Raw genomic sequence first — 13,986 nt, 5'->3', positions numbered from 1 at the left:
AAAATCAGCCTTAGTTAACTGGTTGGAAGCATTTACAGTAGTTTCCTTAGGAACAGAAGTAGGAATAACTGATCTTGATTCTTGTAGATGCTGATTTGTATCCAAGTCAAGAGATGGAAAAAGCCCTGCTCTATGAACTTCTGCTGGGCAAGGGTCAGAGGAAAAGGCATTGCTATTTAACACTATGTTACGGCACAATCCTAACCAACTTTCCAGCACTGGCATAGCTGTGCCAGTGGAGCATATGCTGCATCCTGCATTAACAACCTACTATGTATATTCTTTTAACAATGACAGTAAATGGAACTTACTCCTGTGTAAGTGCGGGTAGGATTGCAGCCTAGGATTGTTAAAACTTTTCCTGCTTGATGATGTTACTTCTGGTCATGACATCACTTCCAGTGGGTCCTGACAGATTCTCATTCTAAAAAGTGGGTCCTGATGCTAAATGTGTGAAAACCACTGTACTAGAGGATCCTCACTCTGCTCAGAATTTTTCACCATCTCAGACCTTCTGCACCACCCCCATCCACAGTGCTGATCTGTGAACTGCATATTGAAGACAGCACATCTGGAACAAGAATAGCTGATATACTCTCAAAATGTGGGTCCATGGCCAGCAGCATCCCTGGCCGATTTAACTGTGGATCTATAGCCCTACTTTTAAATGGGGAGGACAAAATGGCCTTTCCCAACATTTCCTCCTTGTTTGCATTTTCTGTGATTTTGAGATTGTAACCATGTTTTCCAAATTGGAATTTAGTTGCTCTTTTAAGGGTGAGCACCATCCTATAGAAATGTCCACGTCTGTCATATCACTTGTCATTTCAGGCTCCAGTATAGCATTTTCCAGACTACAACCGTTTTGCTCAAAAAGTTTCCCCAATTCAGCTTTCAGATCCTTCAGCTCAACTTTCCCAGGAATTGGTTCATCTACCTTCTCAATATTCCTGTTCCTGTTTTCTTATTGTCGTACCCTGCCCCGAAGGGCAGCGCCAGTTAGTAGAGAGGGGTGGGTCTGTCCAGTGCCGCTGAGGCCAAATAAGCAAGACACTGAAAGGTAGAAGGCTATGAAGGCTGTTTATTGTTTCAGCAAGGCGTGCCTGTGGCTTCTGGGAGGCTCAGCTCAAATCCAGAAGGCCCTCTGCAGAGGGGTGGGATACTTTTATACATTTCTGGTTCTTTGTCCTAAATTCCCAATAGGCTATAGATAACATTAGAGACACCTGATAGGTGTGTTTCAGGTTACAGGTTTCCAAAAAAGTTAAAATTAGGCATTTAAACATATTGAATTACAAAGTTTTCAAAAACCAGTAGAGTGTGTTATAATACCATTTACCCAGTGTTAAACCTTACTCACATCCATCAATCCAATTAAAATTAAATTGACAGGTCTTCTTACTAACCTCATTAAAAGGGATGACACAATGTGCTTTTGCCTGGTACCATTATCTTATCTGCATACCTTTCCCCTTTGTTAATACAAACATTGAACACCTGTGGGGCCTCTGCCAAACTAGGGTTTCTTCTCTTTTATTAAGTATCTCTTAAACTTTTCTAAAATCAAGTAACTTTTAGTCCCCTATGGCCTGCTTCTAATGACTACTATGCCCCCTCCCAAGAGGAGAAACTGGAAGGTGTGCTCACCTGTAACAAGTCGTTCAAATTATTATCTTTGAATGCAACGGCCAAACCCACCAAACTCTCTGTACTGTTTGAGTGAGTGAATGGGTATAATTTTTGCTTAAAATTGTACTTAGCTTCCTAGGATAAAGCCAGAAAGACAGATACATGAAGTATGTATGGTGTACATGAAGTATTAAGTATGGTGACTACAGAGCATAAGAACATAAGAACAGCCCCACTGGATCAGGCCATAGGCCCATCTAGTCCAGCTTCCTGTATCTAACAGCGGCCCACCAAATGCCCCAAGGAGCACACCAGATAACAAGAGACCTGCATCCTGGTGCCCTCCCTTGCATCTGGCATTCTGACATAACCCATTTCTAAAATCAGGAGGTTGCACATACACATCATGGCTTGTACCCCGTAATGGATTTTTCCTCCAGAAACTTGTCCAATCCCCTTTTAAAGGCGTCTAGGCTAGACGCCAGCACCACATCCTGTGGCAAGGAGTTCCACAGACCGACCACGCGCTGAGTAAAGAAATATTTTCTTTTGTCTGTCCTAACCCGCCCAACACTCAATTTTAGTGGATCATGTCCCCCCTCAGGCGTCTCTTTTCTAGGCTGAAGAGGCCCAAACGCCGTAGCCTTTCCTCATAAGGAAGGTGCCCCAGCCCCGTAATCATCTTAGTCGCTCTCTTTTGCACCTTTTCCATTTCCACTATGTCTTCTTTGAGATGTGGCGACCAGAACTGGACACAATACTCCAGGTGTGGCCTTACCATAGATTTGTACAACAGCATTATAATATTAGCCGTTTTGTTCTCAATACCCTTCCTAATGATCCCAAGCATAGAATTGGCCTTCTTCACTGCCGCCGCACATTGGGTCGAGACTTTCATCGACCTGTCCACCACCACCCCAAGATCTCTCTCCTGATCTGTCACAGACAGCTCAGAACCCATCAGCCTATATCTAAAGTTTTGATTTTTTGCCCCAATGTGCATGACTTTACACTTACTGACATTGAAGCGCATCTGCCATTTTGCTGCCCATTCTGCCAGTCTGGAGAGATCCTTCAGACTCTGGAGAATCTGGAGAAAAGTGACTGGTAGCCATACAAACAAGAGCATAAGAACATAAGAACATAAGAACAGCCCCACTGGATCAGGCCATAGGCCCATCTAGTCCAGCTTCCTGTATCTCACAGCGGCCCACCAAATGCCCCAGGGAGCACACCAGATAACAAGAGACCTCGTCCTGGTGCTCTCCCCTACATCTGGCATTCTGACTTAACCCATTCCTAAAATCAGGAGGTTGCGCATACACATCATGGCTTGTACCCCATAATAGATTTTTCCTCCAGAAACTCGTCCAATCCCCTTTTAAAGGCGTCTAGGCTAGACGCCAGCACCACATCCTGTGGCAAGGAGTTCCACAGACCGACCACGCGCTGAGTAAAGAAATATTTTCTTTTGTCTGTCCTAACCCGCCCAACACTCAATTTTAGTGGATGTCCCCTGGTTCTGGTATTATGTGAGAGTGTAAAGAGCATCTCCCTATCCACTCTGTCCATCCCCTGCATAATTTTGTATGTCTCAATCATGTCCCCCCTCAAGCGTCTCTTTTCTAGGCTGAAGAGGCCCAAACGCCGTAGCCTTTCCTCATAAGGAAGGTGCCCCAGCCCCGTAATCAGCTTAGTCGCTCTCTTTTGCACCTTTTCCATTTCCACTATGTCTTTTTTGAGATGCGGCGACCAGAAACTGGACACAATACTCCAGGTGTGGCCTTACCATCAATTTGTACAACGGCATTATAATATTAGCCGTTTTGTTCTCAATACCCTTCCTAATGATCCCAAGCATAGAATTGGCCTTCTTCACTGCCGCCGCACATTGGGTCGAGACTTTCATCGACCTGTCCACCACCACCCCAAGATCTCTCTCCTGATCTGTCACAGACAGCTCAGAACCCATCAGCCTATATCTAAAGTTTTGATTTTTTGCCCCAATGTGCATGACTTTACACTTACTGACATTGAAGCGCATCTGCCATTTTGCTGCCCATTCTGCCAGTCTGGAGAGATCCTTCTGGAGCTCCTCACAATCACTTCTGGTCTTTACCACTCGGAAAAGTTTGTTGTCGTCTGCAAACTTAGCCACTTCACTGCTCAACCCTGTCTCCAGGTCATTTATGAAGAGGTTGAAAAGCACCGGTCCCAGGACAGATCCTTGGGGCACACCGCTTTTCACCTCTCTCCATTGTGAAAATTGCCCATTGACACCCACTCTCTGCTTCCTGGCCTCCAACCAGTTCTCAATCCACGAGAGGACCTGTCCTCTAATTCCCTGACTGTGGAGTTTTTTCAGTAGCCTTTGGTGAGGGACCGTGTCAAACGCCTTCTGAAAGTCCAGATATATAATGTCCACGGGTTCTCCCGCATCCACATGCCTGTTGACCTTTTCAAAGAATTCTATAAGGTTCGTGAGGCAAGACTTACCCTTACAGAAGCCATGCTGACTCTCCCTCAGCAAGGCCTGTTCGTCTATGTGTTTTGAGATCCTATCTTTGATGAGGCATTCCACCATCTTACCCGGTATGGATGTTAGGCTGACCGGCCTATAGTTTCCCGGGTCCCCCCTCTTTCCCTTTTTAAAAATAGGCGTGACATTTGCTATCCTCCAATCTTCTGGTACCGTGGCTGTTTTGAGGGACAAGTTGCATACCTTAGTCAAGAGATCTGCAACTTCATTCTTCAATTCCTTAATAACCCTTGGGTGGATGCCATCAGGGCCCGGTGACTTATTGATCTTTAATTTATCAATGAGGTCTGAAACATCTTCTCTTTTAACCTCTATCTGACTTAACTCCTCGGTTAGGAGGGGCCGTTCGGGCAGCGGTATCTGCCCGAGGTCTTCTGCCGTGAAGACAGATGCAAAGAACTCATTTAATTTCTCTGCCATCTCTAAGTCTCCTTTTATCTCCCCTTTCCCTCCCTCACCATCCAGAGGGCCAACCGCTTCTCTGGCGGGTTTCCTGCTTCTAACATATTTGAAGAAGCTTTTATTATTCCCCTTAATGTTGCTGGCCATGCGTTCCTCATAGTCTCGCTTGGCCTCCCCTATCACCTTCTTACATTTCTTTTGCCACAGTTTATGTTCCTTTTTATTCTCTTCATTAGGGCAAGACTTCCATTTACGGAAGGAAGCTTCCTTGCCCTTCACAGCCTCTCTAACTTGGCTGGTTAGCCATGCGGGCACTCTCCTGGATTTAGTGGAACCCTTCTTTCTTTGCGGTATACACCTCTGCTGGGCCTCTATTACTGTTGTTTTAAGCAGCCTCCATGCACTCTGGAGAGACTGGACTCTTTTTACCCTCCCTTTCAACCTCCTCCTAACCAGCCTCCTCATTTGAGGGAAGTCCGCCCGTCGGAAGTCAAGGGTTTTTGTTAGAGATTTGCCTGGTATTCTTCCCCCAACGTGCACGTCAAAACGGATCGCAGCATGATCACTGTTCCCCAATGGCTCAGTAACGTTTACATCTCTAACCAGGTCCTGCGTACCGCACAAAATTAAATCCAGAGTCACCTGTCCTCTGGTGGGCTCCTTGACTAGCTGATCTAAGCCACAGTCATTTAGCACGTCAAGAAACCCAGTTTCCTTATCGTGACCAGAACACAAATTGACCCAGTCAATATGAGGATAATTGAAGTCCCCCATGATTACAACCCTGTCCTTCCTTGTCACCTCCCTGATCTGTTTCCTCATTTCAAGGTCCCCATCAGATTTCTGGTCTGGAGGACGATAGCACGCCCCCAGTATTACATTGCTGCACAAGCCTGGTAATTTAACCCACAGAGATTCTACGGTGGAGTCGGACCCACCTTCAATCTCTACTTTGCTGGATTCTATCCCTTCCTTAACATAAAGGGCCACCCCACCTCCAACACGCCCCTGCCTGTCCCTCCTGTAGAGTTTATAGCCCGGGATTGCGGTATCCCACTGATTCTCCGCATTCCACCAGGTTTCCGTTATGCCCACTATGTCAATATTTTCCCTTGTCACCAGACATTCCAGTTCTCCCACCTTTGCTCGTAGACTTCGGGCATTCGCATAAAAGCATTTATACACGGAATGCCCCAGGATGGGCTGCTTATTCGCTCCTTTGTCCCCGCATCCTCTCATTGTGCCAAACCGTCTATCACATCCCATCACCCTACCTTTCCCAATTTCTTCTCCTACCCTGCCTTTGTCTTGTTGTTCTCTAACCTCCCCATCCTCATCCCATAGGGATGAGGAGTCCCGAACCGGATGCCCCTCGGCTCCTGTCGGCCTTCCCCCAGGGATCAGTTTAAAAGCTGCTCTGCCACCTTTTTAATGTTATGCGCCAGCAGTCTGGTTCCATTCTGGTTCAAATGGAGCCCGTCCCTCTTGTACAGGCCCCGCTTGTCCCAAAACGTTCCCCAGTGCCTAACGAATCTAAACCCCTCCTCCCTACACCACCGTCTCATCCACGCATTGAGACCCCTGATCTCCGCCTGCCTAGCTGGCCCTGCGCGTGGAACAGGTAGCACTTCAGAGAACGCTACCTTTGAGGTCCTGGCTTTCAGCTTCCTGCCTAAAAGCCTAAATTTGCACAAATGGAAGTCTGTTTTTGCAGGTATCACAAAAGCAACCTGGGCAGGGCTGATAGGTGGGAGGGAGCCCACAGGGCTATACACAGAGGAACAATACTGTTGACATATTTTATCTTGGGGGGAAAAAAAAATCACAATCTGAATATGGAGATGCTCCCTGAGATATGGACCTTCCCTGACACCGCTTTGTGAACTTTGTAAACTGCTTTGTGAACTTTTTGTTGAAAAGCGGTATATAAATACTGTTGTTGTTGTTGTTCCTGAGTGTTGTGCCGTCCGAGTGATGCCTCCAGTCAATAATTAACCAGCCATAAACCTCTTTTAGCTGCTTAACACCTTAGGCTTCCCGGTTTCCAGTTGCCAATTGCTCTTCAAACATAAGAGCTCCCAGATCCAATATTCAGGTCAATCTGTCAAACCTCTTTGAGCCATGCTCCAGCCTGAGCCTCCCTGACTCAGCCTGAACCCAGGAGCAGGTCTCCTTTACTGGGGTATAAAGTTCACATACCAGTCCACCATGGATTAGCTCCCACAACCAAGTCCCTTTGTTCTATCAGTCCCAATAATCCAGTCAGCTGTAACAGATAGGATTTATTGAAGAGAGTTAAAGAAACAGTTATACAGACAGGCACTGCATCAGTCATAGATTTCAGAATTTAGATTAGAGCATCTCATTACAGTACAACACTCGGCAATAATAAAACAATAAAGAGCTAACTCCTAATTCTAACTATCGCTCACCAAAGTCTGACACTTTCAGAGTTCTAGTTCAACCCATCCTTGCTGCAGTCAAGGCAGGTCCATCTTGTCAGAATAGTCAAAGCTCAGCCCCGCCCCCTTGACCAGAGATGAACTAAGACAACTTCCTTCTACCTTTATAGGTCTTCTGGTCCATCCGCCAATTAGAACTCAGATCCAATTGAACACTCTAGGTGTGGATGTGCCACAGGTCCTCTCCCTCCTGGTGGGCTCCCCCCCAACCTGAGAAGTTCACAGCTGCACCTTCTTGTTAATAAAGCAGCCTCGGAGCCAATTTAGCAGCCTGGTACCTTATCTGAGGGCCCTGTGAAGAGGCCGCCTCCAGTTCTCCCAGACCTGGTATGTGCTAATGTTCACAGCTGGTCCTTGCAACTCGGGACTAGCAACATGGCCAAAGGCAGAGACTTTCCTTGCTCTGGTTTTTTCAACCCAATGTTAACTTTTCTGTCACAGATGGGCCTTTGGCCTGATCCAGCCAGGCTCTTTCGTTCTTATGATGCAGACTCAAGTCAAGACAGTACTTGGCTGCTTTGGCCTCCTGGTAACTGTGCCATCTTTTATCCTGTAACCTCAGTACTTGAATCCAACATGCCTATACCGAAGTTGTTCATGCAGCAGAATCTGGAGTAGGCTCCACCTTTTATCAAGCAAGTAGATCTGGGAGGCTGTTGGAATCCTAAGTTGTGTTGTGCTTTCATAGCCACTTTGAGAAAACCAATATTAGTGTTCTCCGACAGTGCTGCCCTCCCCCACACCAACTGTAATTGCTGAATCACCAAAACACCCCAGTATAGCAAACAGGTGCTTTTCTCCCAGAGTGGAGAATTTTAAATGCGAGATAGCACAAAAGCAGCCCTTCAGTGGGGAGATAAAACAAGACACCATATTGAAACTCTCCTTCAGCAAATCCTTGTGAACAAAGACCAGGTCCTAGTTTTTGCCAGACACATTTTTAACCATGCCAGGCTCCAGTTAGCTGTTGCTGCTTGTATTTTGACAGAGTTCCTGTAGATCTGAAAGATATGAAAAACGGAGAATTAAAAACTGAGTTACAGAAGACTCCGCCATAGCCTTACATTTTGTCTTGACAGTTCAAAAAATCAGAAGTGTTGCAGCCGTGGCAGCCACGTTTTGCAAGCTAAGCCACTCCTGTCCATGATTAGGGTCTTTGTGCAACCAAGTTTCACAATCATCACCAAAGAGTCCCAGCTAGCTTTTTCAAAGACAATCTGGTGTGTGTTTGGAGTGTGTAGGGGTGGGGTACTGGAAGCTGTTAGCAGGGTGTGTGGTGTTGGGGAACAGATCAATGTTTGACAAGGGGATTTTGTGGATGCTTAGCACTGAGTAATTATGACAGCTGTATCACCGCTTTCATCCAAAGAGCTTAGGATGGCCTACTTGTGATTTTTCCATTTTATCCTCAGCACAGCCCTGCAAGGTTTCTTGGGTCAAGATGTAGGGCTCAAAATAACCCCCACACCAGTCATTTGTTATCCAGAGAAAGAAGCATTTTGTAATGTAAAGCTTCTCTTCTATTTGGGAGGGGGGGAACTATCCCTCTTCACCTTAGCATACTGTCTTTTCTATTTACTGACTATTTGCTGGAGTTTCTTCTATATATTTTCAGATGGTGAAGACTTTGGGGACTGGGAACCATTTATTTTATTTGCTCTGTAAACCACTCTGAGACTTTTTTTTGTGCTTAAAAGCAGTATATAAATATATTCAAGCAACAACTCAGGTCTCTGCAATTCAGAATTACCTATAGTACATCACACTGGATCTTATGGATGGAAAGAGAAGAACTGCATGTGGGAGTAAACCTCTGCTGTTTATAAAGGCAGATCTGCGCGATGACATCAGGGACTGGAATACGGAATACTAGCAATCTGTATTGGTGGACAGCACTCCTATAGTGCAAGCCTATGTATGTCTGCTCAGAAGTAAGCCCTACTGAGTCCAATGGGACTTACTCGCATGGAAGGATGGACAGGACTGCAGCCCTAGGAAATCCCTTTAGTCTCAAGACCATAAATAGAAGGTTCTCCAAAAGGCAAATTTTGGGTGTTGTGCATCTGCTACTGTTTACTTACAGCGCATCACCGCCTCTTTGACCTGCCTGAAGCTGTTCTCCTGGAGCGTCACACTGATGTAATAGATGCACCTGAGTTCCCTGGGATAGTCCTTGCGGTCAATGTCCTTCAACAGAGGGATGGTGCGTCCATTGGCCATGGGTGCCTCTGTCAGTGCATGATGCATTTGGTACCTGCACCAGGGATCTTTCAGGAAGTTGGGTGTGATCAGCAGCACCCAACAGTGACTGTTCTGGACGGCATCGCACAGCTCCGTCACAATGGCAGCCCCCGGGGCAGAGTCTCGTGGCTGAAGAAAGCAGCGGAACTGTTCAGGCTGGCTCTCCAAGTAGGAGACCAACCCCTCGACAAAGCCAAAGTCTTCCTCATTGTGGCAGATGCAAACATCGTATGGTTTTCTCCAGCGGGCGCTGTCCGAGCTACAGACCTGGGAGGCGGCGGAGACCTGGTTGGGCCCATTCCCTGAGCTGCAGGTTACAGAGCTAGAGTTTCTCACTGATGGAGGGGTGGGCGAGTATTTTGTTGAACTGTTAAAATTGCTTCTTGAAGCATTTGAGCTGTTCCTGGTCTTCATCAGGAGTTGCCTGAACCAGTCTGCAAAGTTAGCAACAAAAAATTGCATAAAGTTATAAAGGCAGCAATCCTAACCTCACTTTCCTGGGAGTAAGTCTCACTGAACACAATAGAACTTACTTCTGTGTAGACCTGGTTAGGATTGTGCCCTAGCTGAGATTTCCTCACTAGAACAAGAAACATGCTAAATCAGACAGAGGTCCATCTCACCCAGTGTCCTGTTTCTGACATGCCTAGTTAAATGCCTCCTCAAGCTCACCTGTGGAGCAGGAAAGCAGTAAGATCTCCTTTTTCTGTCTCTACCAAAGTATTCTTTGGATATGGAAGTTTTGAAATGCCATCTGGGCTATCACCACTGAGAGGTCTGAGGAACTAGTGCAGAAACCTAAACGCTCCCTCCGAGGACTTCATACTGAGCTGAACAAGGGCCTCCTTAAGAAGGCACTATCCTTTCTGTGACCAAGAGGGAGATTTCATTGGGACACCTCCTGGCAAGTTTCATCGGGACATCTTCCCTGTCCACATTACACAAGTAGGATGAGTTCTGTTCTGCAGTGCAGCCCAGAAAAGACAACTGTTGGGGTCTGATCAATATTGTATCGTACACTTGTATTCCCATATCAACCTCTACAGTGTGTTCAAGGAGTGTTACAAATATTTTTCACAGATTTTCAATTATTTCTACTTCATTATCTCTCATGCAAAAGCCCTCTCTGAAGAGGGACCAGTTTTTGCATGGCTGGTCTGGACAAACTTCATTCTTTCCAGGTTATCCCTCTCCCCCACCTTCCATAATTGGTTCCCCCTCCCTCCGTCTACCCATTCATGTATTGAACTGTTTCACTGTGTTTGCTAATTTCTTCCAACACAACTTCCATAAGCCTGAAACCTTGCTACTTCAGAATCTTATCTTGAAAAGTCTTCCAGGGTGATCAGATACAATGGCGGACAGAGTGTCTATACCTTTAACCATTGTATGGAAGAGGGAATTTTGGCAGGTGCAGCTCAACATGGAAGGGTTTAAAAAGCTGCACCTGCCAACATTCTCTCTTCTATACTGTGGTTAAAGGTATAAGCACTCTGTCCTCCATTGTGTCTGGTCATCCTGCCTCCTTCCCTCCCACGGATGGCTGCAAACTGGATCAAATCCGATATATTGATTTTGTTTTTGTACAAATTCATCTGTTAGAACTAAGACAAAAGTAAAAGAAAAGCACTGGTCTGACCCCCCCACCCCCCAGAGAGAGTGAGTTTACTGACCTGCCATATCAGCAGGAAGTTTCAGCTGAGAATCATCCACATCTGTCTTTCTTTCTTTGCAGAGGCTTTGTAGAGGTTGTTCTGTTCCCCCAAACAGCAGAACTAAATTCAGAGCAACTCTTGCTGCACAACCTCAACTCCCTGTAACCTCAGCAACAAAAAAAAGCAAAATGAAACCATCACATCTACAAGAGCCAACAAAGCAAGCTCGAAAATGAAAGCAAAAAACACACTGGGAAGAGGGGGATATTTTAAGAGTTGCTGTACTTGACAGAAAGCACTGTGACGGATCTAAGAATCCAAACCAGGGGTCCACAAACATTCCGCTGGTCTTAGGGTGGGCCACAGTGAGTCCACTGCAGGTAATATACTGCACACATCTTGTGCATAATGAAGAATGTTTAGAATAGCTAGTTATTTGATTAGATATTAGTTATTTGATTTTCTCCATAAACCTCTTTGTGAACCTTTTGTTGAAAAGCGGTATACAAATCGTTAATAAATAATAATAATAATAATAGAAGAGGAGGAAAATATTTGCAGTGGTGGAGCTGTTAGCCACTTTTTTTTCTCTCAGCTGGGCCTTCTGTGACAACAACCCAGCCCAGAAGTCAAGTCATTTAACAGGTGTTTTGTGGTGACAGGCGGGGGGCTAAGGAAAGCAAAGGAAGGAGGGGGTTGCATGCAGTGATAAAGCCACTGGGTTGATCAGGCCACTCAAAATGGTGGTCCAAATATGGCCCATGGGAAACCTAAACAACTGACTCCATTATTGAACCTCTACCTAAAACCAAACCCTGCAACAGGCTGAGTCATGTGTTGTTCTCAGGTCATTTGAGTACAAGGCTGTGTATAGTATACAGACTTGGTTTTATGTTTTACGTTTCCAGTTACGGAGATGCATTTGCAAATACTGCTACAATAAAAGATAGATTTAGAAAACCAAAGCAAGTTAAAAGCCCCATATCTCCCCTTATTAATACCTTATTAATACCTTACTAAGGTATTGTCATTTAACTCACACACACTCTGAAGAGAGTGGTGTAGTGGTTAAAAGAGGTTTGAACTAGGGCTAGGGAGCTGTGGGTTCAAATTTCCAGGTCATCACGATCAGGGCATGACTTTAGGTGAGTCACCATCTCTCAGACTAACCTACCTTGCAGGATTGTTGTGAGGATAAATTTGGGAGGAGGACAAACCAACAGCACAATCAGGATGGTGCTCACATTGACTGGTGTCGGGTTGGATGAAGCCTGTGAATCGTGCCTCGAACACTAGCCAGTGCAGATGCTGGGGTTGTGATATAACACACTTAGAAGTTCATGCATCAGGAGGAGAGCTACTATAGCCCCTGCATAAGGTTAAGCTTGCAACCATTTTCAAGGGCTGCCTCAGCTAGAGTGCAATGCATAGAGACACTTAAAGTCTATGCACGCAGTTATAACTCAAGGGCACATCTAGTGAGACAAGCCTCTTCCTGGAGTTGATGAAACACTCCTGACCACAACTTTGGGTAAACTGTTTCCTGGCAAATGCGTTTCCTGGCCATCGCATAGGCTGCGTGACAAGCAGAAATCAGGCAGGTTAAGCCCCTCTGCCCTGACTGCAGATGCAATGAGGGGCAAAGCATCACCTGTTGCATTTATCCTTCTCATACCACAAAGGTGTGGAAATCCTTCCAAAAGAAGTCCATCAATGCTCAAGGGATGGATTCTGCAGGCAAAGCCAAGTTGTCCTCCTTCCTATTCCTGGCCAACCTTCCCCTTCCTGGGCTCCCACAGCACTTTTTGTTCTAAATCTTCCTTTGCAGAAGGAAACCAGCAACCCTTTTGGAACTGCGCAGTCTGCAAATGGGGTCAGCCAGAGTGCCTCATGAGATATTAATAATAATTGCTAATAATAATGAGCAGCACTGATTTCTGCAGGAATCAAGTTTAAAGCTTGTTGCAAAAAAAGACCAAATCTGCAATCCGATCCACTTAACCGGGAGTAAGCGCCACTGACATAACAGGACTTACTTCTGAGTAGACATGTCTAGGATGAGGCTCTAAGGCTACAATCCTATCCACACTTACCTGGGAGTAAGCTCCATTGACTATAATAGGACTTACTTCTGAGTAGACATGCAGAGGATGGGGCTCTTAAAGTATCCCCAGTCTGGGAGCGGTTTCTGGAGAGCAAGTGCGGGACTTGCCAGCGTTTCTTCCGGGGGCACAACCAGGAAGCAGTCGCCCAGCTGGGTGCCTCCGCAGCGGGCAGGGCGCGGGAGACAGAAGGGCAGCTGCCCGCAGGCTTCTTCTGCACGAGGCGCCGCGCTCTTCCGGGTGCATCGCAGCCGCTCCTTGCAAGCAAGATCCGCTTTTGCAAAGGGGAGGGTGGAGGGCAGCAGCGTCACTCCCACTTACCTGGGAGTAAGCCCCACTCACTATAATGGGACTTTCTTCTGAGTAGGCTTCCTAAGAGCCCAAGCCCAGGCATGTCTACTCAGAAGCAAGTCCCATTATAGTCAGTGGGCCTTACTCCCAGGTAAGTGTGCATAGGCTTGCAGCCCTGCATTCCCAGGTTTTGCAAAGAGCCACAGTGCCATCCAAGGCTGCAGTCCTAGCCACACTTCCCTGGGGGTAAGCATCATTGACTAGAATGGGACTTCTGAGTAGACATGCCTAGGATTGGGCTCTGAAAGAGCCCAAGCCTAGGCATGACTACTCAGAAGTAAGTCCAGTGGGGCTTACTCCCCATAAGTGTGCATAGGATTGCAGCCTAAAGCAGGACTGAAATATGGATTGGGTAGGAAGGGGTGGGGAGGAAAAGTCACTTCCCCCCCCCCCAAAGTCTGTTGGTTAAAAAGTGCAGAGCACACCTGCCTTGGGACCTTGCATCTGCACTCCCTCCCTCCCCAGTTCTTTGCAGGGTCTTCTCTCTCTCATCCATCCATCCACCGGGGGTCTCATGTCCCCAATGCACAAACTCACCCTTCCCTTTTCCCACTTGGTCTACTGTATAGGATGCAACTACAGTAGAAAGCTCTACCCAAGTCCAT

The 13,986-nt window shown here is 46.4% G+C and overlaps 1 protein-coding gene across 2 annotated transcripts; it reads right to left on the bottom strand.

Moving 5' to 3' along the window:
* Nucleotides 1-7,178: 7,178 nt before the first annotated feature.
* On the bottom strand, nt 7,179-13,285 carry TIRAP (TIR domain containing adaptor protein). 2 transcript variants are annotated; one of them, XM_066639611.1, is made up of 4 exons: nt 13,058-13,285; nt 10,947-11,094; nt 9,114-9,707; nt 7,179-8,033 (listed from the first exon to the last, which is right to left on the bottom strand). In XM_066639611.1, exons 2-4 carry the CDS (start codon nt 10,951-10,953, stop codon nt 7,993-7,995), a joined length of 642 nt encoding a protein of 213 aa, XP_066495708.1. In that variant the 5' UTR covers nt 10,954-11,094; nt 13,058-13,285; the 3' UTR covers nt 7,179-7,992. The 2 variants fall into 2 exon arrangements, with proteins under 2 accessions (XP_066495708.1, XP_066495707.1); XM_066639610.1 differs by having other exon boundaries at nt 10,947-11,087.
* Nucleotides 13,286-13,986: the final 701 nt, after the last annotated feature.

The sequence above is a fragment of the Tiliqua scincoides genome, chromosome 11 (assembly GCF_035046505.1).
Source record: "Tiliqua scincoides isolate rTilSci1 chromosome 11, rTilSci1.hap2, whole genome shotgun sequence".
Classification (NCBI taxonomy): Eukaryota; Metazoa; Chordata; class Lepidosauria; order Squamata; family Scincidae; genus Tiliqua; species Tiliqua scincoides.
This window is presented reverse-complemented; position numbering and strand designations above follow the sequence as displayed.